Raw genomic sequence first — 24462 nt, 5'->3', positions numbered from 1 at the left:
AGCATTCCATTTGGATAAATTGCCCATGTTCCAGCTTCCTTCAACCACATGATATAGGAAGCAAAAATGTGTCATCTCACGTCTCAAATCATTTCGTTTTGCTAGTTTTTGTCTTCTGAGTCACGTATCTTGATGCGACATGAGGAGTAAGTTGCCTCAAGGGTTCAGAGCATCAGAAATATAGGTAATAACACATGGAATCAACGTTTTCCTCACTACAGAGTGATAGGTCTTGGAACTTTTTGTAAGAAATCTCTGGCCAGCCTTCCCAACGTATATTCTGAACACCAAAAGCACTAGTGCTAGATCGACATGATAAACAATTTCTTTGCTCTCAACGCCTACTTCCAGGAATTGGTCATTTTAACAGTCTTTGAAGGCCATACAGGCATTTTCAGAGCACAAATAAGACCATCTCCGGTTTGAAATCAACAGTAAATCAAAGTATGATAGATAGAACTGCTGACTGTATGGAACAAGTCTTTGTTTTGCAGAATGTCCTGTTGTTCCACAACCTATTAACTGATATCTGAGGAAAGAACGAAAATTTTAAGTGCCATCCATGTAGAGGCAAACAGGGTCCCTGTCTGCAACACAAAGGTAGGCCAATCCAGAAATCTTGGGAAAATTCCAGGCATAACCTTTTCTTTAAGATGCCTGACAAGAGGATGCTTCACAATTGAAAATTCTTGGGGCCTATTAAACGAAAAATATAAATAAAAGAAACAAAAGGAAGGCTTGCCCTTGAATTGGAAGGTGGTGCACCTATAAAATTTCAGCAGAATCGTTACAGATTGGAACAATAGATATTCAGTAAAAATTTTGTAGGTGCAGAAAATACATCCATGAAAGTACGAGCATAAATAACCTTACGAGGCTCAGCATCACTGTTAAAAGATTGATAACAAAAGATTGTCCAGTAACTGAATATTCCGAGCATGTTGCTTTTAATATGCTCAATTCATAGGTACATTATATGCACATATGAAAGTATTTAATAGAGATATACTTACAGTTCAGATGAACAGGAAATGTTGCAGCACATAAGGGCACAGCCTCATTAATCAATTCCTGGCTACATGTCAACACCTGAAACATGGCAGCATATTAAATTTTCACATGTCTAGCTCTCACAATGACTTGATGCTTAACAATCTCAAACTTTCTAAATGCCGGCTTCATAGCAACTGTCACTTGATATAGGTTATTGCTGCTTGAGAATATCCATGCTACCTTCTGATTAAACCTTGTAACCATTTAACAGTTTTATCTTCAATTTTTTATCAAGATATTGAAATGTCATTTTGTTCAAGAGAAACTTCACTGTTTCCACCATATAGAAATATAAAATCATCAGCTCCTGATCTCAGATTATGCACCAGGAAATTCACACAGCTATTTGAAACAATTGGTTTCTCAACGCATGAACAAGCTCATCTGCTACAGTATTATTTTTCTCAAGAAATTGTTCAGCTTCTTGCTGGTCTTTGAGAAACTCTCCTTTTATCAAGTATCCCTTTCCTTCTCTCGAAACAATTCCACGCTCAGAAGCCATCTCTAAGACCTCAGCTTCATGACAAATGCCCCTGCCAAATCCTATATCCAGACTAGCTTTCTTCATTGCAGGTGCCATCTTATTTTTCATGACTTGCACTAATATGCCAATGCCAGTGACCTAGAACAGAGAAAGTTCTTTTAGGATTGGAAAAAAAAAATGAAAAGCTAGATAAGTATGGTCTACACTCATTTAGTGAAACACTAAAAGAAGGCAGTATTTACATTATCGCTGCTATATTACTCTAAACCGGTGTCATATACTCAGTTCGTTTCATTGAATGGAAAATACAGTGTGCAATAGCATGTTTTGCCAATGCTCGTCTGAAGGATCGTTCTTAATCTGACTATACATAGATTAAGCTGCTTTTGAAAACCATACCATTCACTTAAAATGGATGAATTGCAGTATCTTAATTTTGACTAGTCAAACAGTAGTTATTCTTCACTATGATTTATAACAATTTTAAATAATTATAGTAGAAAATTACAGTGGCCTCTAACAAAGAAACCTAGAGAACTATTTCTTTTTCCTTTAAATACATAACCCGATTTTTCCTATTACTTAAAAAATGTCCTTCAGAGAGTGAGAAACTCTCAGATCTAACTCAAGTTAGCACTGAATCTGATCTGACATAGGTTCCAAAACATATTTCTTAGTTCAACGAGTACAATAAAATTCTAGAAGGCTTTGAATATTTTAATAGAGGTAGGAAGATAAATTGACACAAGACACCCATATTTGTTGAGGAGCATACCTTATCTTCACCGTGGAGCAAGCCGCGTCTTGTAATTCTCATTCGTATTGCTGCATAGAATCTTAAGGCATTTCCACCACAAGTTACCTCATTTATCTCCCCAAAGCCACGATTTGATGTTAAATTTGTTCTAACCTGGACATTATGCATGCCATTTGAGCTTATGTTACTTGACATATGAGAAAGAAAAGAGAGGAGGGGTGGGTGGGGAATAAATTAAATATTACATACAATGTACAGATTTGAAAGAACAGTAAGCCAGAAATTATGGTAAAAGGAATCAGGTATAACAGATCTTAAATTAACACTGAAGTTATTTTGCATTTCATCTGTTGTTATCTCATAATTCATGTCAGAGAAAACTGACATGCCTAAAATATCTTCATGAGTAATGCAGATACGGTATGTTTCCTGATTAAAAGTTGACTCACAATTGCATGGCTGAGCCAACAAATTATAGATATGATTCTCTCCTAGATAGTTTTTGCTCCCAAAGCAGCATCATATGATGTTATGTAGATCACTGTGAGTTGCTAAAAAATTTAATCAATTTCTTCTAACAAGAAAACTGTCATGATGAAATAAATTATGAAAGGTTACGTTCTAATGGACCAAAAAAAAAAAAAAAAACAGCCTGATACGAAGGAATTTGAAGAACTGGCTTGCACTATGTTCCCAATCTGTCACCACCTCAACCCCACAGGCATAGCAATAAGTAGGTCAGGGTAGGCCACCCATGGTAGTACCATACACTGATTAGAATTAGATAGACAGCATATACCAGTATCAAGGCTTGTCTTCTTATATTTTTTTTTTATCTCATAAATCATGTCAGAGCAAACTGAAATTCCTAAAATATCTTGATGAGAAATATATCCGAAAATGGTATGTGTTCCTGATTAAAAGTTGACTCCCAATTGCATGGTCGAGCCTACAAAAATTACAGATATGATCCTTTCCTAGATAGTTTCGCTCACAAAGCAGTACTATATTATATTGTGTGGTTCACTGTGAGATGCTAAAAAATTGAATCAATTTCTTCCAACAAAAAAACCATCACCACAAAACAAATTATGAAAAACTAAAGTTACAATGGACCAAAAGAAAAAACAGCCTGACATGAATGAATTTGAAGAACTGTCTTGCATAATGTGCCCACACTGTCACCACCTCCAACACACAGGCAAAGCAGTAGGTCAGGGTAGGCCACCCAGGTAATACAATAAACTGATTAGAATTACATATGCTGCATATGCCAGTATCAAGCCCCACCTTCTGAGAAAACTATTCCAAAATATCTGACAAAAATTAGGCAGAATAAATAGAACAAGCAACAAGGAAGTTGAAGGTAAAGCAATAAGCCCACAAAGGAAACTTGCACAAGAACAAGAACCATCAGATGATCCTAGAAGGCAAAGCAGCTCATAAAAGGTCATGGCTCTGAAAGGCATTGTGATCAATAGAGTCTTCATAGCAACTGTACTACAAGTAGAATCAAGGACAGCATGTTATCTTTTGTAATGGTTGCAATATTTGAGGCCCGTTGTCTCAGCAACACTCCTAGTAGCATTCATCGGTTGCAGTATTTTTAGCTTCTACTGCAGGAAGTACTTGGGTACTATAACAGTGACTATTTTGGCTATTGTTCAGGTAAATTGACTTCCTCGAGCTTGTAGGCAATATCTAGAAGCACGAGTAAGGATTATTAGGTTTTGAGAAATCCTAAAACCAATGGTCAGGATTAACTTTAGGATTAGGTTAGGCTATTGCTTTATCTATAAATAGCATGTATTAAAACTTTTGATCTGGTTTAAAATGTTTAATGAAGCTTGAAACATTTATTCTGAATTCAAAAGAAGCTCAGCTACATTTGACCATTACTTTTGTTTAAACTCCTCTTTAGTCAAATCTATGGGTGCAATCAAGCCAAGTAGTTAGAGGCTCGAGCTCGACTCGATTCAAAATATGCAGGCTCGAAACTCGACTCGAGATCGAACGAACCTTAATATCCAAACTACAGCTCGACTAGAACGAAAAAAAAGCTAATACTTCAAATCAACTCGACTCAAATATCAATTGAACCATACTCGAGCTTGAGTTCACAATCAAAAAACATAGTTAAAACAAAATATAACATAATATCATATTTTAAAATATTAAATTAATTATATATATTATAAATATAATGTAATAGTATTAAAAATATATATGCTCAACTAGGCTCGTGAGCCTTCAGTAATAGTCAAGATGGGTCAAGCTTAAGCAGCTCACGAGCTACTTGGCTCATTTGTACCCCTAGTCAAATCTAGTTTTCTTTTACCTTTCATCCACATTCAAAAGAGCAAAATTTGACCTACTGGACTTGGGAATCTTAAGCATCATTCTACTATACTTGGGCATCTTAAAGAACAAGTAATCCAAAAAGGCTTAGCTTGCACAGCCCGTCATGGGCACTATGGCAAGTACTATGGCATATCATACAAAACCTTAGAAAAACAATGAATATATTGAAAGAAAGATTTACATCTTAATGGTTTGTTGAATTATCTTCTTTATTTACGATAGAGATTAAAGAAAGAGAAGAGTACCTAGCAACATTTTTAAGTCTCATTACCAAGACCCTTATTGGTGTGGTACAGTATGCTTAGTACAGTTCAGTATGCCCCTGTATTCGACACAGGGCAAACTATTGAGATACAATACAGCAAACAGTACCATGCGTCAGTACTACAGTAACCTACTAGGTAGGTATGGCATACACTGTCCTGCCTTATATGGTAGAATATTTAAAAAGCTACTACACAGACTGGTAAAAAAATACCTAAAATAGCAGCCCTATTTGTATGAACATTCCAAACATTTCAATAGGAATACTGGAAACAGCCTACTTTCCAGCTCTTCAAAGTCTAAAATCAGTAAATTGTCCTACCAAAGCCTTAACTGCAACTACCATCCCTAGACTTCCAAGGAAAATTTCCCTCTTGAGAAACCCTTTGCTTGCCCAACCACCATCATATCACCTATAAGCGGCATTTTTTCTTTTATTTGGTTTAAAATGCCAATAAATGTCCCACAAGTGGCATAGATGTGGTCACAGTAGTGCACATACAGTTTTCTTTTGACATAGCAAAAAAGTATGGAAAGATATAGTGTTAACCAGCAAAACAGTTTAGGAAACCTTACATCGATACAACAAGAGAGCACATAGACTTCCAACTACTCAGCAGGTACACCACATGACTTAATTTACATAAATTTCCCCAGGATTGACTTTGCAATCGACAACAAAGATGGGAAAATAAATTAAATAATACTAGAAAAGGGTGAATGCAGAGATTAATAAGAACCATGTATGAACAGATTAATTTGAACCAAGGGTAGAATTGAGAAAAGGAAAATGTTCGCAAATCGTAGAAACAACTATATGGTTAATAAATATTTGCTAGGTACTTGCTATTGGCCTGAATGCTACATTCCTTCCATAGACATGCAGAAACCAATGTGTTACCCAAGATGCAACTGAAAAATTAATTGCTGTAAATTGATTTCAGTGTCCTAATGTCAGGAAAGGTTCCAAGGCTGAACACTGCACACAACATTTTTGTAGACCCATAGTTCAATATCTCATAACTAGGCATGATTTGAATCATGTTACACCCTTGGAAGCCTTCAATGTCTTGAAGATAGTAAAATGTATCACGCATTATCACGTGTAGTGTACTAGATGTCACAGCAAATGACTTGAACCATCATATACAATAACAAGACCTTTCTTATGTACAAATATTGAGCACTTAAGAGGGCACAAGAACATGATACAGCAAAGGTATGGAGTACAAATGCATCAAGTAAATACATTCTGGAACTGATTGAGTTGAGATCATTAGTTAGATCAGGTTGGCTCAACAATTTTAATAGTGAACCAGATGTTATGGACTGCTTAAAGGTGGCGCTAAGCAGTGCAGTTATGTTCAGCCCAGCTCAGATCAAGACTTAACTAACCTAAGAAATCAAAAATATAGATAATACCCTGATAACCTGAAAGATGTAAAATTTCAATTTCAATCTTGCCACAATTGAATAAATATGGCGGAGATAGGAGATCTAGTTCATTATCATCGACATAAGAAAGATGTGGATGGTCATTAGTAAAGTTCGGAAAATTTCACATTATAGAAAGCTTAAGAGATCCAACATGTCCTGATGCATTGGATGCATTCATCTATAAAGAATGCTAAAGATGGCTGCACTAAGCCAAGGGGCTTCAATTTGTATTTGTTGACCCTTAAGGATTGATTTTGATGTTAACAAAACATTTGAGAAGTTACTAATGATTTTAAATTGTTTTAGTATAAAGTTAAGAAATGCAGGATGCTCAAAGCCTAAAAGTGTTGAGAAGGCATTGGAGTCGTCTCCATATCCATTGGAGTCGTCTCCAAGGCTGTGTAGAAGAGCTGAGTTGGCTAGGAAATGTCTCCAACCTAACAGGAGTTATCTCCCTAACACTAATAAAAAGTTGAGTGAAAAGGAGTCTACCTTGCTTGTCCAAAGTTGTCTCTAGTTAGAAGAGTTAACTCACTGAGTTCCAAAAGCCACCTCCTAGAGCCGAATTGCAAAAAGAAAAGAGTCGCCTCCAAAGTCTAGGAGTAGATCGATACGATCAAGGAGTCATCTCCCGCAATTCAGGATTTGACTCGTGCAAAAGGAGCCGACATTGCAGAAATTCAGAAGCCACCTCCCAAATGCTAGGAGTCATCTGCAGGGGACTGAACAAAAATAGATAAAGTCAAGAGCCATCTGCAAACCTATAGGAGTCATCTCCTCAGTGATAGCAGCCATCCTCTCTACAGTCCACCAACTATTCCAACAGCTGGTCAGCTGAGCATTTAAGGCCAACGTTCGCTGTACCACCCCATACCGAGCAGTACTGGATGTACCGTATCGTATCAATACCATACCAGTACGTTGAACCACCTCCTACCAACACAGACGTACTAAACCATATCGCATACCATCACTACAGTGGGATTTCACTGGTACAGGGTCCAGTACCGAGATGGCAAACCTTGTTTAAGGTGCAACAACGGCAGCATTAAATGATTTCCATCAGCTACCTTAGGATCTCCAGCATTTAAACAGGCATCCTCTGCATTTAAGATAACAAGAAAGAAAAAGGAGAAGAGAACAAGAGAGATAAGTGAGCATTCATTTCCAAAGAAAACGAGTTAAGAGCTTCACTGGCTCAATCATTCCACTCCATTTGAGTGCATGTGCTAAGCAACATCTGTGTGATCCACCTATAGACGGTCTTGACTACTGTTGTAAGCTTGTGAAAGTAAGTGTAAGAGTTTCAGGTGTTGAAACTTGGAAGAAGAAAGGCCTAACCCTACTTGGTAAGCGGGTTGTAACCGATCTTTGGGGATAAAGCTTTGGGTAGAAGGCTTGTGAAGTCAACAGACTTGCAATCTCTAGATTACTAGCAGAATTCCCAAGAGAAAGTCCTTGGCGAGTGGACATAGGAGTTGATTAATACTCCGAACCACTACAAATTTTGTATACCTTCTCTATTTCTTATTCTTGTTTATTTACTTTTGCTGAAATAGCTGTTTACCATTTCATTTATCTTTGTTTCTATGCTACACACTCACATCATATACACTTAAGCTCAAGTAGAAACACCCCCTCTTGGGTCGCTATTTCAGGTAAACAGTATCAGACAGCTGAAAGGCAGATTTTGGAGATTGAAGAAACACTAAAAGATTTAGGGAAAGGACTAAATGAAAAACAATTAGACTACAGATGTCATATTTGATAAGAATAAAGTACTTAAAAGTATCCAAAAGTTAAATATCAATAATCGAATCAGTATTGCTATTCAATCAAGTCCAAGGCTTCATTTAAGTTGCCCACAACGTAACTTTCTGCCAATTGCATGAAGCCACATGCAACACCATGCATGTGAGTAATTGACAATGTGCTTGCACCATTTTTAGGAGAATGATCTCATGGATTTGTGTTTTACATGACATGGTCTTCAACACCTCAAAGTTCAGTTGCCCTATCCTACATATGTAGAGATGTATGAAATCATGAGAGTAAACCCTGTCATATTGGGCTGTCACTATTAAGCAAAAATCTATGCATTATAACATCTTGGAGAACCTTATGTTTTCTAAGAGAGCATGGTTAGACCATTACAAGAATTAATATGGTTCTATTTAGTAGAAATACATAATTAACCACCTAGGTTTCTAGCAGAGCCATAATAAATAAATATATAAGTTGAAAATATCAGACTTACTTTCCAAAAGAATAATCCAAAGTCTTATATATCTAGATGTCAAAATAGACAAAGCTCTTTCAGAAAATAGTCAAGAATCTAACTGACATAGATGTTAAAGTAGACCAAGGTGCTTTACACTATCTACCATCACCACACCCACAAAATTGCCAATCCTTTCAAAAGGTTTCCCTGAAATCAATGAATTCCAACAAAATGTCAAAAGAATAGAGTCTACCTGGTTAACAAATATAACAAGTGTTCGGGATCGGCTTAGCGAGTACTGAATTTTTCGAAGTGCTTGGGTCATCAAACGTGATTGTACTTCTTGGGAATTGATGTCTATCAAGCCATCAAGTTCACATTGGGGAACAAGTGCCGCCACCTGTGATTATCCAGCAATTTGAATTAAGAAGTCACAAAATCACAAACAAAACAATCTTCCTTTTCTGTAGCCAGTTAGCCACACAATCTGTAGTAATGTTTCACCGACATGATATTGCAAATTTACACACTAGTTGACAAATGATTCATGTTGTTATGCCTAGCAGAATAGGACATCTGGTTACATGCACGCACATGTGAACATGAAAACACAAGTATATGTATCAGCAAATATGCAACTCCCAAACCAACCCATCTTCCTTTTCTTGCTCCAGATTAAAAACCACAAACTCAAAAACAAATAAGATATGACTGATTTTAGCTTGAGTTTCGTGGATGATATCTAAGTTCAGCAAATAATGTCCTTCTAGCCTTTTCTTTTAGATATCACTTCAGATTTCAGAACTAAATGACACCTGAGTTCGGACTTTGGATTTGAATGGTAAAGGAATTTTTAAAGAAGAAAAAAGAATATCAGAGAAAAATTAAAACTTGACCAAATGATGCAAGTAATATCATTCTCTATATTAAATAAACTTATTAAATCACCTAATAATATTAAATAACTATCCAGAAAGGCAATTCTGAGTAAGATGAACATCCTCTTTTCTTGTTTGGTGAACACCTAGATGCCCATTTTTCATATAACTGTCAGGATGATACCAAAGAGATGAACTCAGAGCAAAAGACTTACACTTCAATCTTCCAAGCAAGGATATAGTCAAATCATAAAATACAATAAATTAATCCATAGCTCTTTATGTTTGCAAAATTTTATGATCATTTTTGTTTCCTTGTTACCTAAGATATATCAAAATCATATTCGCAATTTCATATCTTAAACATTTGCGCCATAATGAAGTTGTCAAGTCTGGTAAAAAAAATACATATCCAATTAGTTCATGGCGGGATTTCGATTGTTTTTATTAAGTGTCAAAATTTCACTGCTCACAATCACAGCGAGAAAAACAAGGTGCTACAGTAATAAAGAAAACAAACTTTTGACATGATAACTAATAGATCACAATATAAATGGATCAACATTATGTCCAGAAAAGAACAATGTTAAGCTTACGTACACTATCCACAACAATAACATCAACTGATCCACTGTTAACTAAAGTATTCACTATACTCAAGGAATTTTCAGCACAACCAGGACGTGCAATAAGTAGATTTTCTGTGTTTACACCCATTGCTTCTGCAAGAGATGGATCCAAAGCATTCTCTGCATCAAGATAAGCACAATATCCTGCAAATGAAAAAAAAAAAAATATTATTGTGCGCAGAATCAAAGCACCATCCATGATGAGTGATCTCATGGCAGAGTGAGGTGCACAATGCAGTTTCAAGAGGAAGGAATGCAGGTTAAAAGCCTAAAAGAAGACAGGAATATATTATGGATCAAAGGAATTGTAGAAATAAGAAATCAAAATAACAATGGAAGGTAGATTTTGCACAAAAATCCAATTAATTATCAATTTTGAAGAAAATATTGATTATTTTTTTACACAGTGATGCACACTTAGGGGTCATTGGATAGTTTTATTCATGAGTCTAAGAACAGGATGTCTGGTAGTCATACTCAAAAATATGTGCATGAGATGTTCAATAAATATGTACCTAGCATGGGCTGAAAATAGGTCGCATATTACCCACCATATCCATTTCGGCATCCACTTCAGATCAGAAGGATAAAAATTCTGGTATCCATATCTGAATCCGAATATGGATCCTGATACCTACCTATAAATTTTCCCAGATCCAGATTCAGATTTTAAGGATTTTCACACCCAGATATCTGGTTAAAATAAAAAAATTAAAATTAAAATTAAAAAACTTATAACCCTTATATTCAAAGTCCAACCCATGACCTATGACTTGGGTGACAAGTACTCAACCAATAGGATTACAACCATATCTATTTTCTGATACTGCTTTATTTTACTTATCTAAAAATTATTCACATCATTCATGAAAATCAGTTGATGTATTTGTGATATTTCATATTCTAATAATTAATTTTTTTCATAAAAAATCAATCTTTTTTCATAAAATATAACATTGACTGATTAATCATCAGATTTTATATATATATATATATATATATATATATATATATATATATATAAAGTAGCACAGAAAAACCATGAGATTCATGTTAATGTATTTTGTGATATAACACCTAATCATCAGTTGATGTACTGTGTGATAACAACCATATCTTTTTTCATAGAAAAGGAAAGACATATGCCATCATAAAATTCATGTTAATTGTAGAAGTTAAAACATTCACTAGGTTATAATCAACAAAGAGTAAAACCATGAGATTTTGAGCTTCCTTGACAATATCATTCACATTGAAGGCCTAATTACATCACACTGATAATTCACAGCAATGTAACATTGACTGATTAATTTCATAACAGGGGAAATTAGCACAGAGTTTTGCTCAAAAAAGAAAATCAACATGGAGAAAGAAGAACCTCCAAGCTTTTGAGCTTCCTTCACAATATGTAGTGCAAGTGTTGTTTTTCCAGATGCCTCTCTCCCATAAATTTCAACTATTCTCCCCTGCACTACAAACCTAAATTCATAAATTTAGAATATATAAATTTTGCTACACAAGAATAATTCAAGAGTGATAGTTGCATGGATTTTAGTAGTTTCATATATTGCAAGATCATAAAAGTCCGAAGCAGATGAAACTAACAAAATCAAATCATCAGATAAAATAAAAGACATCAACGAACTATCATGATTTAAATGCATGATATTCCCATGCAAGCAGTAAAAAAAAAAAGAAAAGAAAAGAAAAATTATACCCAAGCAATGAGAGACAAGGGAAGCTAATTGGCATAAGTTTTTCTTCGGCTAAGCAAAATATCTGAAGCAGCTGAAGTATTTATTTGGAATAATATCAGTATTCTTCAAATCAAGATTTGTGGACTTGATACCGAAATCCGTACTGGTCGGCCGGCGGTATGGGTCCGTATCGGACTGGATGGTGCACTCCACGCATGCGGCGCCGCGAGCGTGAAACAAGATCAATGCCCCTATTCCACAGGTTTTTTTAAGAAAACTCAGAAAAGCGTGAAGCTGACAATTGGTTTGCCAGCTTCACTATTTTTGATTTTTTTTTAAAAAAAATCAAAAGTGAAGCTGGCAAACCAATTGCCGGCTTCACTATTCATCGTCCTTTTTAAAAAAATACGATGAAGGAACAGGAGCTATCGCCCCTGTTCCACAACCATGGCTCCCCCTGTGCGGTTCTGTCGTCCGATGACCATGGTGGCTACCCGACAAACTCCGGAGGCCCCTCCGTCGGCTCCACCTCCCTCCGACACATCGCTCCCCCTCTCTTTTTTGCTCGTTTAAAGATCCTATCGGACGACAATCGAACCATGGAGGCTTTCGCGGCCCTCCGACGGCCGCAACGGGCCACCGCTAGCCTCTGACAGTGTTTGCCCTCTCCCTCTCCTCTCTTTCCCTCTTCCTCCTCAGGTATACCACTTTCCCCAATCAAACTATCCCGATTCCTCACCGATTTAGCTCGATACACGGTGTACCGGCCGGTTTGGGCCGGTATGGAATTCCTTGCTTCAAACCTTTGAAAACTCCAGAAAATACCACCAAATGGCCTACCTCAGACTGCTATTATACATGCCACTGGTTAATCACAACTAATATACGAATATAAAAAGATGGGTCATGCATCAACAGAATACATAATCCATGTATCTGATTCACATTTATGAGAAACAAAAAGGCAATTTCATATATGACTATAGTTTACACATATAGTAAATCAAAATCATCCTTTAAATTTGCACATGAAGAAGTCCAGCCACCATTATTTAAATTGAGACATTCAGAGAATGTCGTACAAAAGTTCAGTTTGATGCATATCATTGGTATCTTTCTAAAGATAAGGCATGTAAATTACACAACAACATATATATCAAATTCTTATCAGTGCGAACAATGCAAAGTCTTGGAATGATAACTAATTACTATCACAAACAGACTTACATGTTCAATAATTTGTTTTCTTTTTTTATTTTATATGATATTAATTTGTTGACTCAAGTGAACAAGAAAGAGCCCTTGTCTTATTGACTCCATCAAAGCTAAATGACATTATTATTTAACAATATGTATAGCATCTGCCATCATAAAGCTGACTAAAAAATAAGGTCATGGATAAAAAATGTGCACATATGACCAAAGTCTACAAGAAACCATGATACAAAACAAAGCTATCGAAGACCATTCAAGATAGATTGCCTGTTCTGAATGGAAGGCAGATATAGCTTGAACAAGTAATAGGGCATGTATCTCGATTAAACTAAGAAGAAGAATTAAAATTTAGGTAGATATAAGAGAGCGAAATTATTGGTTAGAACGGTTCTACCACGTGTACCTTGCACCATCCAATAATAAACCAGCACACCATCCAAGAAAGTGAACCCTTTCCCATTCAAAACAGTAAAAATTGTCAGGCCAGTCATAGTTAACAGTAAAATTTTTTTCATTTAAAATTTTCAATCGAGCTTGGATAACGGTGCATCTTTTTCAATAATAGATGATATGCTGGTTTGTTATTGGGTGGTGTAACGTACAAGTGATAGAACCATTCTAACCAATAATTTCTCTATAAGACAAGGAGAAAAGTAAATAATAATGAAGATTGTATACGAATCCGCACCCAAAGAAATCAATAAAATTCCATGGTGTGCCTACTAACAGCAACAAAATAGGATATCATTAAATTAAAAAAGATGGTTGATCCAGAACAAGTTTTCTTTTCAAACAAGAAATGATCAAGTAGACAAGAAATGTGAACTTACTGCTCAAAATGAACTACTAACAACTTATAACAATCACATGAAAAGTATTACGACACATAAATAACAAAACAAAATATAAGTGCCATAAATCAATAAAAGAAAGATGTGACTATTTTCATGAACATGCTGTCAAACATTAGCACCTTTGGCAATCCTCCAATCCCAAGAGCCAGATCAAGCTTCAGAGAGCCTGTGGAGATCACAGGTGTATATCTTGTACAGAAAAACCGGCTCAAAGATAAATTAGATTCGCTATCAAAATCAGCTGCAAGCTGAGAGAGAGCAAGATTAAGGGTTGTGTCTTTCTCAATAACTTTTCCATCATCAAGAGGCTGGTCTCTTTCATATTCCAACAACGTCTCAACTGAAAATTTGACTGTTTTAATAAGTAACATCATAATGTAATGCTGAATACCAATCTTCTGTGTTATCTCATCAAAGAAGCACTAAGAATTTACCTACATGGGTTTAACTGTACCTTGTATTGTATTACATAATATTATAAATATATATGATAAAAGTAGAACTATGGACTAAAGGCATCTTATATCAAAAATAGCATGCTTGGAAAAATAAAATGCATGACTGTGATAAGGAAGGAACTAACTACCAAATCGATAAGACTTTGTTGTAACAATTTTGCTAGAGTGCTACTATTATTTGGCTACACACCCACGATTTGTATGAAGGCCAAAAATATGGTAAATTTTCCATCAGCAACCAATCATGAAGTAGAATATTTATAGTGCTTAAAAACATTCAATAGGAAACATGAGAATGCAACCAAGCCATACCTTTTAAATGATGACCATGTTGAGCATGAGATATATTGTTGACTCTTTCCCTATAAACTTAAGCTTTTGGGGTGAAGTGGTTAGTTAACATGCTATTAGAGCTTAGATTTGCTAGAGGTCATGAGTTCAAATCCCCTCAATGCCCATTATTCATTCAATTTACACAACTGCCATCTTGCCTCTTCTCTAGTCTCCATGTGTGTGATCTGGACCACCAGTGAGTGAGACATTAAGCCTAATATACATTTTTGACTCTTTCCTTCTTAGCTTAAGCTTTTGGGATATGGTGGTTAATTAGCATACACTAGTGCAACAAAATTCAACATTCATAATATCTAAATTCACAGAGTTATATGCACATATTTTTCCATTTGGTGTACATTTTGCGCCATGACTACTTTGCTTTGAAATGTGACATCAAACAACCTTCCTAATAACAAAGTTCGGCGCATTGATGTAAGCAATCAAGTGTTGTGGTGCATTACCATTTACACATACTAAGAGAAAATGATATAAAAGGTATTTCAACATCTCTGTCCAGTTCTGTTATGTCCCCTTTGCCTCCTGAACATTGCTTCAATCTACACCATGTTACAAGTGGAGCACTCCTGCCACCTTTGTTTGAAAACAAAATAGATTTTGGACAGATAACTTGCAGCAAAAGACAGAATCTATTATGTATATAAAATGGAGGCTCAGCTTGTGCAAGGCTCTCCATTGGCGATGTGGATGCCAGTGTTAACCTAACGTATAAATCTAAACAGGCCATGCCTAGCATGGCCCGTTGGCCCGTGGGGCCTTTTTAAAAAAAAAAAAAAAATTGCAAACAAGCCATACCAGGCACTGCCCATTTCAGTCCATTATTTGAGGCTGTTACGGGCCGAGCCTAGCACGGCCCGTTTCGGCCCATAACGGCCTAAAACAGCTAGTTTTGGATTTTTTTTTACCTTCTTACCCCTCCCAATAGCCATAAAATGGCTATTTTGACGGATATTTTGGAAAAAAAATTTATGGATTCCTATAAATAGCCTCCTCCTCTCCCATTCTCACCACACCAAATCTACTCTTCTCTCCTTTCCTACTACTACTATTACTCTCTTCTAGCAATATTGTAAGTGTTCTAACAATTTAATTTTTAATTTGTATTTAGTAAATCTTCAAGTGCTACACAAGAGAAGGTCCTTGTCGAAGAGCACAAGAGGAGATCCTTGTCGAGGAGCACAAGAAAAAGCTCACAAATCTCGATGCTGCCTCCACCCAATTCCTCCACCTCTACTCAATTTCTCCACCTCCGATTAGTTTTTATTTTTTGATTCATAAATTTAGAAATGACATCTTATGATGAGAGCCATTTTGGCATTCCCCCAGTTTCCAAGGTAGAGGAAACTAATCCCATTGCTCCTGCTCCCTTTGAAACTAGTCAACATCAAATCTCTTCCTATAAGAGGACTAGTGCAGTTTGGAATGATTTTAAAAGAGTTTGTGTTGATGGAATCTGAAAAGCAAAATGTAAAAAATGTGCCAAATTTTATAGTTGTGCCAGTAGCAGAAGAACTAACCATTTGAGAAGACATCAAGAGAGTCATAGAATGAGTGACTCTCATCTCCAAAGTACCCTTAATGTACAAGGAGGATCTCTGATAGATAATTTGACATATAATCACGAAAATCAAAGAAAAGTACTAGTTAAATGGATAGTTAGGAATGAACTGCCTTTTAGTTTATGCGAGTCTTTTAATTTTGAAGAATATGTTCAATTAATCGTACAGCCTGCTTACAAAAGAACTAGTAGGCATACTTTTAGAAGGATAACTATGACAAATTTTTTAACAATGAAACAAAATTTAATTGAAACTCTCTCTGCCTTAAATTCAAAAATTTCATTAACTTCTGATATTTGATCAGTATCGATAGATAGTAATTATTTTATTTCTATTACTGCTCATTATATTGATAATAACTAAAATTTAAATAAACATATTCTTGCTTTTCGTACTTTTGATTTTTCACATTCTGGACAACAAATTTCAAATATTATTTACCAAAAGGCATGTTCATTTGGAATTAATGATAAAATTATATCTATTATTTTTGACACTGCATCTAATAATAATTCTACTGTTACATTATTGAAGGACTCATTGCATCCCATTTTAAATAATCAGTTATTGCATATTAGATGTGCATGTCATATCTTAAATCTTTCTGTACAAGCTAGTATGGGCATGGTCCAAGATATAATTTCAAAAATTAGAAATGCAATTTTTTTTATTCATGTTTCAAGAGTAAGACTTCAAGAATTTAAGCAACTGTGTGTAGATCACCATAAACATTTTAAAAAATTTAAACTTGATGTAATGACTCATTAGAATTCAACATATAGCATGATACATGATGCATATCAATATAAAAACTTATTAAGTGCATATATTAATGACCGTGGATTAGATTTTGTATTGACAAAAACTGATTGGACTAAAGATAAAATTTTGAAAGATTTTTTGGTTACTTTTTATCATGCTACTAATGTTCTTTCTAATATCTATTATCCAACTTCATGTTCGTTTTTACAACAAGCATTTGATATTAGTAGAAAATTTATAGAATATAGATTTAATGATGTTTTAATGCCTATTATTGAACAAATGGAATCTAAATGGAATGAATATTACCACAAGGTATGTCCTATGCATAATTTAGCTGCTGTATTTGATCCATGAGTTAAATTGAGTGGTGTGCTAACTTTACTTGATACATATTGTGAAAACATGATACTTGATCCTGAACCCACTAAAGCTAAGGTAACAAAACTTTTTATGATATTTATGCATTATATGATGAAAAAATTCATGGATCTAAATTACCAGCATAAAGCTCTATCGTTTCTTCTAATAGTTCTCGTTGATCATCTGTTTTTAGTTTTATTGCACATAGGAGACAGACATATGCTTCAAGTTTATCTGCATCTTCATCTACTTTAAGTAGTGAACTAGAATTTTATTTATGAAATGATCTTCATTCTGTATATGATGAAAATCAAATAGATAATCTAGATATGTTAGCTTGGTGGAAGTGTTAAAAACCAATATCTTATTTTGTCTGCCATTGCACGCGATATTTTAGCTGACCGATGTCCACAGTTTTTAATGCAAGTCGGCGTATTCTTGATGAAAAAAGAAGTCGGATGATCGGTGAGACAGTGGAGATGCTGCTCTACTTCAAAGATTAATTGGATGCAGAGACGAGACTTCAAGATAAAAGTGGATATTCTACTACATCCTCTGATGATGACACAAACGAGACCGATAATTAGTAGAATTTTTATCAAGCTACCACAAAAAAGCAGAGAGAGGGTCTTAAAGCAGTTCAGTAAGAGCAGAGACAAGCTGATACGATTTCACCTATTCTTCTTTTATTACTTGTATTAAGTTTTTTAATTGTTGAGGTGAGTCACTTCTATAATTCTATTTCTTTTTTCTCTCTCCTCATTGTACTCTGGAGGTCAGATCTAACCCCCTCTCTCCCTGTACCATTTTGATATTTATTAATAAACTGGTCCACGCCAAACCCCCCACCTAACAAGGTGGCTTTATATTTAAATTCCTAGCCCCAACTTTTTTTTAATTTATTCATACATATTTTTTTATAAATTTTAAAAAATCCTAAAAGGACTGCCTAAATAGGCCGTGCCATGGCACGGCCCATTTCAAGGGGGCCGGGCTAGCATGCGGGCCATGCCGGGCCTGGGCTGTAGACCAGAAAACCCTAGCCCAGCCCGGCCCCCCTCTTATGGGCCGTGCCAGGCACAGCACGGCACTGTAGCTAACGGGCGGTGCCTGGCACGGCCTGTCTCATGCCGGGCCAGGCCGTGTCATGGGTGGCCTGACCCATTGCCCATCTCTAGATCAACATATCCTTAGACCATTGATAAACAAAGTAGCAACTGTATTACAGAATCTAACATCTCCAGGCACGGCCTGTCTCATGCCAGGCCAGGCCGTGTCATGGGCAGCCTGACCCATTGCCCATCTCTAGATCAGCATATCCTTAGACCATTGATAAACAAAGTAGCAACTGTATTATAGAATCTAACATCTCCAAATGATGGACTAGTTATAATCAATCCACATACATATTAACTACATTCAGGCACAGCCCGTCTCATGCCAAGCCAGGCCGTGTCATGGGCGGCCTAGCCCATTACCCATCTCTAGATCAGCATATCCTTAGACCATTGATAAACAAAGTAGCAACTGTATTGCAGAATCTAACATCTCCAAATGATGGACTAGTTATAATCAATCCACATACATATTAACTACATTTAACAATCCTCAACGAGTTTCGACCAAAAGTATTTACAATAACAATCCAATTTGATTAAACAACAATTATACTGCAAAGGGCCCAAGAAAAAAGAGATGTAAACAGTGTAGAGAAGGAAAAAGCATTAATTAGAGATTCCTTGCTCATCAATAATATAAAGCAGACATAAGAGTATTAAAGAAAGATCAAGAAGGAAATAGAATGGAATGAAAGATCATACTGTTGAATGGGAAGAATGCATATCTACCAATGCACCTTTAAAGGAAAAAGCATTAATTAGAGATTCCTTGCTCACCAATAATATCAAGCAGACATAAGAGTATTAAAGAAAGATCAAGAAGGAAATAGAATGGAATCAAAGATCATACTGTTGAATGGGAAGAATGCATATCTACCAATGCACCTTTGAAGAAAAGAAATTGCAAGGAAGGTGATGAACGACCAATCAGGGAATCTTAATGATCAAATATTTAGCTTGCCATCCAGTTTCCACAAACAGAACAAAAAGAGGGAATTTTTCATGGTCATGATCAAACAGAAAATCAAATAAAGCTGCCCTGGTGTTCGTATAATGGAGAGTGATACTTGGAAAGATATTCTAAGAGTTCTAGTAGTTAAAGACTTAAACTTTGTGAGTATTTGTGAAATTTCTGATCCCATGGGAAAAGATAAATAAAGCAGCATCACATCCCCATAATACAACATCAAAATTTAACCATTACAGAAATACAAAGGATCATAAGATCAATAATCAGCTAAAACAGAAAGTAAGAAAAGTGAGATAAGTGAAGCAATAAGTTTTGCATTACAGAAGAAATAGTGAAAGACGCTTGTAGATTGAGTTGATAAAAGATATGAAGAGGAGAATAAAAGTTTGATAGGAAATAAAAGAAGGAAGCAGGGCCAGACTTGTCATGAACTTCTTTGTTCTTGTTCTCAAAAATAACAGCATATTTTGATCTTTAACCAGCCAATTAGGTTCTTATAAACTTTTGGACCCCAATCAATTCCCAGAAAAGGACCCTTCTTAGACCCTAGATTACATGGACTTTGGTACAGGTATCAGGTGTAGATCCATGCCTAAACATCAAATCTTTCATTATTCAAGAATTTCATTAGGTGGATTCATACATGCGTCATGCCAAAACCCATCTCCATGTGCCAGGTGTGAGAAATTTGGTTATACAAAGGGTACCAGTAACATAGATTAGGCCATGATACTGAAGTGTTACAATGTTGTACCACGCCATAGTAACATAAACAGTAGCTACACTACAAAAAAAACAGTATTTTGGCTCTGAGTAAAGAAATTTTTTAATATTCTTTCTGCACCTTGATGACTAACAAAACTTCTTCAAGTCTTTAAAGCATGTATAGTTGTGATTTGCTCTTCAGATACTTCTATTAATTAATCATTGACTCAGATCTTTAGTAAATCCTAGTTAATATTATGACCGGGATCACATACCAAGGAAGACAGAATCGGAACCGGAACCAGGATCTGTGCCGGCCGGCAGTACGAGCCGGTATGGATCCGTACCAGACTGGACTGGACCGGTGCGAACCGACACAAAGGACAAGGAAACTGGGGAGGAGGAAAAGAGAAAAAGAGAGAGATAGAGAGGGGGGAGAGAAAGAAAAAAGGAAGGTAATCGCCCCTGTTTCTCGGAATTTTTTTTTAAAAAAATCCCGATTAAAATCACGATGGCAATGGGTTTGCCAGCTTCGCTGTTTTTAACTTTTTTTAAAAAAATTTAAATGAAACCGGCAAACCCATTGTCAGCTTCACCATTCATCATCATTTTTCAACAAACATGATGAGTGAAGAGGGGCGGTCGCCCCTGTTCTGCAGCCACGGCTCCGTCCACATGTTTTCCACCGCTCGATGGTTACGGTGGCCACTCGATGCCCTCTGGCAGCCTCTCCGTCGGCTATGCCTCCCTCCGGTGCTGTCACTCCCCCTCTCTCTCTCGATTAATCACCCTATCGACGACATCGAACCGCAAAGACCTATGCAGCCCTCCAAGGGCATCATCCCCTCTTTTTCTCCCCTCCTCTCTCTCTCTTCCTCTCTTTCCCTCTCCCTCCTCTGGTGTTCTGATTTGCCCGGCCGAACCGTCTTAAGTTGCCACTGATACAGCTCGGAACACCCGCAATCATCCGATTCAAGACAGTTCAGCAAACGCTGTCATATACTACATCAAAAAGCTATCAGATCTCATCATCACAAAAAAAAGAATGAAGACTGAGATGGAAGATAATGACAGGAGAAAGAAAGAAGGAAAAAAGAAATGGAACAAGAAGAAAATAAGGAAAGAAATAGAGACAGTCAAAAAAAGGGAAAGAGAGGAAGACAAACCTTCCAATCCTCATGTAATACGTAAAGAGAGAGAAGCCAATGATTATAAAGAGTTCTTAGAGAGAGGAGCAGGGGACAGGGACTTCTAGGTTATAGTCAGCCAAGTTTTAATTCATCCTTCTATTACTTGCAAGCAAAAAATACTATTGTCTTAGCTTGTACCTCTCTTATTTAAAGGTTGGGTGACATGCACCAATGTTCCTGGGTCTGAAGTGTCTTTGAAGATTGGAGCTATAAAAAATAAGATTTGAATAAAATCAAATTAGCGGACTGGATGACAGTCTTTGAAACAGAAGTTATAAAATGATTCAGCATGTCATTTAAGTACTTGAAGGGATCAAAAAAAAAAAAATCCTTTATAAAAGCATGGTATGTATTCTTTTATAAGATATCATAGCTAAAAATATAGAATAAGGAGTCTCAATCAATCAGACAAGTTTGGTTGTTTTTACAAGAAAGATTATCAAACTCCCTAGAAGCTGAAATGTGTACATTCAGACAAGGCTTAATTAAACATGTTCAAGCTACATATGGGGACTTATTAGCCACAAGTAACTATGAGAAAATTCCAGAAGTGAGTTTTGTAACACATAAAAGCATGGTAAGCAACAATGAGACAAGTTTTCTAACACATACGGAGGCTTACAAGCTGCCAATTTCCAAGTTATTTAACATAATGTCAGTTTCTTCTAGAAGGATGCAGTATACATGCTCAACATAGTCATAGGTCAAACATGGATGAAAAAGCATAAAAATGGTTGCTTCAACTCTTCTGAGATTAACTACTGAATTCTTTTGGCAACTATCACTCCCTAGAAGGAGGCAAATACATAATTAAGAGATAGTTAAGTTACAAACACGAAGTTGCCTGAAAGAAAACCACTAAATGCCCAGACTCTCAGAGCCACATTCATAAAAATACACCCCCTAGGCTAAGTACATCATTAAGCTTGCATTTTGTTCAACGGCATGTACATTCTGGAAGCAAGTTTTAGAAGTAAGCCTAGCTCAAGTTAAATCACCAACCATCTGTAAATTCATATTCCCTAGTTTTTGACTAGTGGGTTCCTTCAGGGGCCTGAGATAAGCCCTTGGAAAATCTTTTCCAAGAAACTATGGTTGCTAAACAGGCTTCAACTTGGGTTCGTGGTGGCTATTTTGGTTGTCACTTACTGCACCTTCCTAAGACACCTATATATATAATTTGGAAATAGTGGCTTCTTGAAAACACCATATATTGTGTTGTGGTTTGTCCACCTGGCTTACTGTTTTTTTTTTTTTATCAATCAGAATAAAGAGAGGAAATATTGTCCTAAATCAATCAGCATATACAGTATGAAGTTTGCACTGCATCATGTAAATAACATTATATATAAATTGATAATTAATATAAGCCTCAAATAAAGAATGGCAGCAAGCTTTGTCATAATTTGCTTCCCTATCTAATATATAATGTCCAAAAAGAAGCAGTCACATTTCATATAGCAAAGAATGGCATGAGGCAGGCATTAGATAAAAGCTTTGCGAGGAAAAAGGTACAGTCCATAATATTCCAGTACAAGAGTTCTATATGTAATTATAAACAACACTTTAGAAAATTAAAGATGATATTCAAATCTAAAGAAAAGCTGACAATCATACCAGTTGATGATAGGCAACGGACCTTTCTCCAAGGAAAAATTTCTCTTTCTCCATTCTAAACAGGAAAGGATAAAAAAGCAATAAAAATCATAGTTTTCTTAACAACTGCAGACATCTTGGAAGTGAAATTTTGACATTGCCGGCCAAGTATGCATAAATATATAGACATACCCTCACAAAGCAGACGATACAAAGACCCTCTTACCGAGGTCAAAAATTTTCTACATACATCCAACTATGCATATAAATATGACCAAACTTCGAGTAATGAAAAAATCAACCAAAAGGAGAAAATAATCTTGTCCAGAATTAAAGTTAACCAAAATCGCAGGGTTGGACAGTTACAACTCGTGCACAAACTTTATAATCTCCATCAAGATGCAACCTATTTTAACAAACACGATACTGGTATTCTTAATGAGGGGAAAAAATGTAAAACTAAATCCAGAAGATTGTTATTACTCCATGAGATACAACTGATAGTGGAGAAGATCATTGTTCGAATTCAAAGACCCGTGTGGATCACGAAAAGAAACAAATCGGAACGAGGAAAGAGCACCTGGAGAAGAGAGTAGGGAGGAGTGGGGCCACCCGAAAGCCATCCTCCGACGCTGGCAGAACGAATCGCTCGTAGTAGCGAGAGAGGCCTCAGGGCTCTCATGGCGAATGGTTTTGATTTCCCTCCTCGGCGAGAGCGTTTTAGGGCTTCAATTTGCCGGCCATGGGCATGGCACAATACACTCCGATTTCACGTTGTGCGCCGGGCTTTGGCCGACGACACCGACGCTAATCGAGCTCCAAATTGACCCCGAAAGCAGACTCCGTCAATGGAAACTAGGCTCCCTGTTATCCAGAGGGCGGATGTGGTTTGGTTTTTTTTTTTAACGAAGAAATCCAATAAAATTTATAAGAAAAATATTATGAAAGGATTGAGACAGAACTGTGTCAATCTATAAATGACCTCCAAAATACTCAGCAACCTAATTTGTTCGTCATTTACTTCAGTGAATGAATCCTCGTTTAAACTAATTTTTCTTTTTCCATATCACTCATTGAATTTTCACTCATCATTTTTACTTAATTATATTTAAATATTTATATTTCATTGTTTGTTATGATGGATTTTTATTTATAATAATCTCAAATATATCAACTATTTTGTAAATAATATATCATATATATATATATATATATATATATATATATATATATATATATATATATATATATATATATATATATATATATATATATATAACCATATTTTGTAAATATAACAATGACCAATTATTTAGATGAATAAAAGTTTTCAAATAAAAATTCAGATTTAAGTTGACTTTTTATTTTTTAAAATTTTTAATAATTTTATTTTTAATTATTATTATTATTATATTTTAACTATAAAATGATAGCTACATGACTTGAATCATAAATCTCGCTGCAGTCCTAACCTAAATCCGAATTTTTTAAGTTATGGATTTAGGTCATGCTTGACCCTATCGAACATGAATGACCC

The 24462-nt window shown here is 35.8% G+C and overlaps 1 protein-coding gene across 4 annotated transcripts; it reads right to left on the bottom strand.

Moving 5' to 3' along the window:
• Positions 1 to 860: 860 nt before the first annotated feature.
• On the bottom strand, positions 861 to 23826 carry LOC105033965 (DNA repair protein recA homolog 2, mitochondrial). Of its 4 annotated transcripts, XM_010908950.4 has the most exons (9): positions 23506 to 23826; positions 22947 to 23001; positions 21468 to 21536; positions 13970 to 14190; positions 11463 to 11550; positions 10056 to 10228; positions 8831 to 8977; positions 2313 to 2447; positions 861 to 1675 (listed from the first exon to the last, which is right to left on the bottom strand). In XM_010908950.4, exons 1-9 carry the CDS (start codon positions 23605 to 23607, stop codon positions 1388 to 1390), a joined length of 1278 nt encoding a protein of 425 aa, XP_010907252.1. In that variant the 5' UTR covers positions 23608 to 23826; the 3' UTR covers positions 861 to 1387. The 4 variants fall into 4 exon arrangements, with proteins under 4 accessions (XP_010907252.1, XP_010907256.1, XP_010907253.1 ...); XM_010908954.4 differs by lacking the exon at positions 13970 to 14190 and having other exon boundaries at positions 11463 to 11555; positions 23506 to 23824; XM_010908951.4 differs by lacking the exon at positions 21468 to 21536 and having other exon boundaries at positions 23506 to 23824.
• Positions 23827 to 24462: the final 636 nt, after the last annotated feature.

Source organism: Elaeis guineensis, chromosome 5, assembly GCF_000442705.2.
Source record: "Elaeis guineensis isolate ETL-2024a chromosome 5, EG11, whole genome shotgun sequence".
NCBI classification, from domain to species: domain Eukaryota; kingdom Viridiplantae; phylum Streptophyta; class Magnoliopsida; order Arecales; family Arecaceae; genus Elaeis; species Elaeis guineensis.
Note: the sequence above shows the minus strand (reverse complement) of the source record. Positions and strands in the feature narration are given on the sequence as shown.

Bases quoted from the DNA above. Each gene is read 5' to 3' on its own strand.
- LOC105033965 (XM_010908950.4), bottom strand. From the start codon at position 23,607: ATGAGAGCCCTGAGGCCTCTCTCGCTACTACGAGCGATTCGTTCTGCC. The intron at 21,537-22,946 runs GTATGATTGTCA...TATTTTTTATAG, and splicing joins CCGTTGCCTATCATCAACTG to CTCCAATCTTCAAAGACACT. The intron at 8,978-10,055 runs GTACGTAAGCTT...GGATAATCACAG, and splicing joins ATGTTATTGTTGTGGATAGT to GTGGCGGCACTTGTTCCCCA.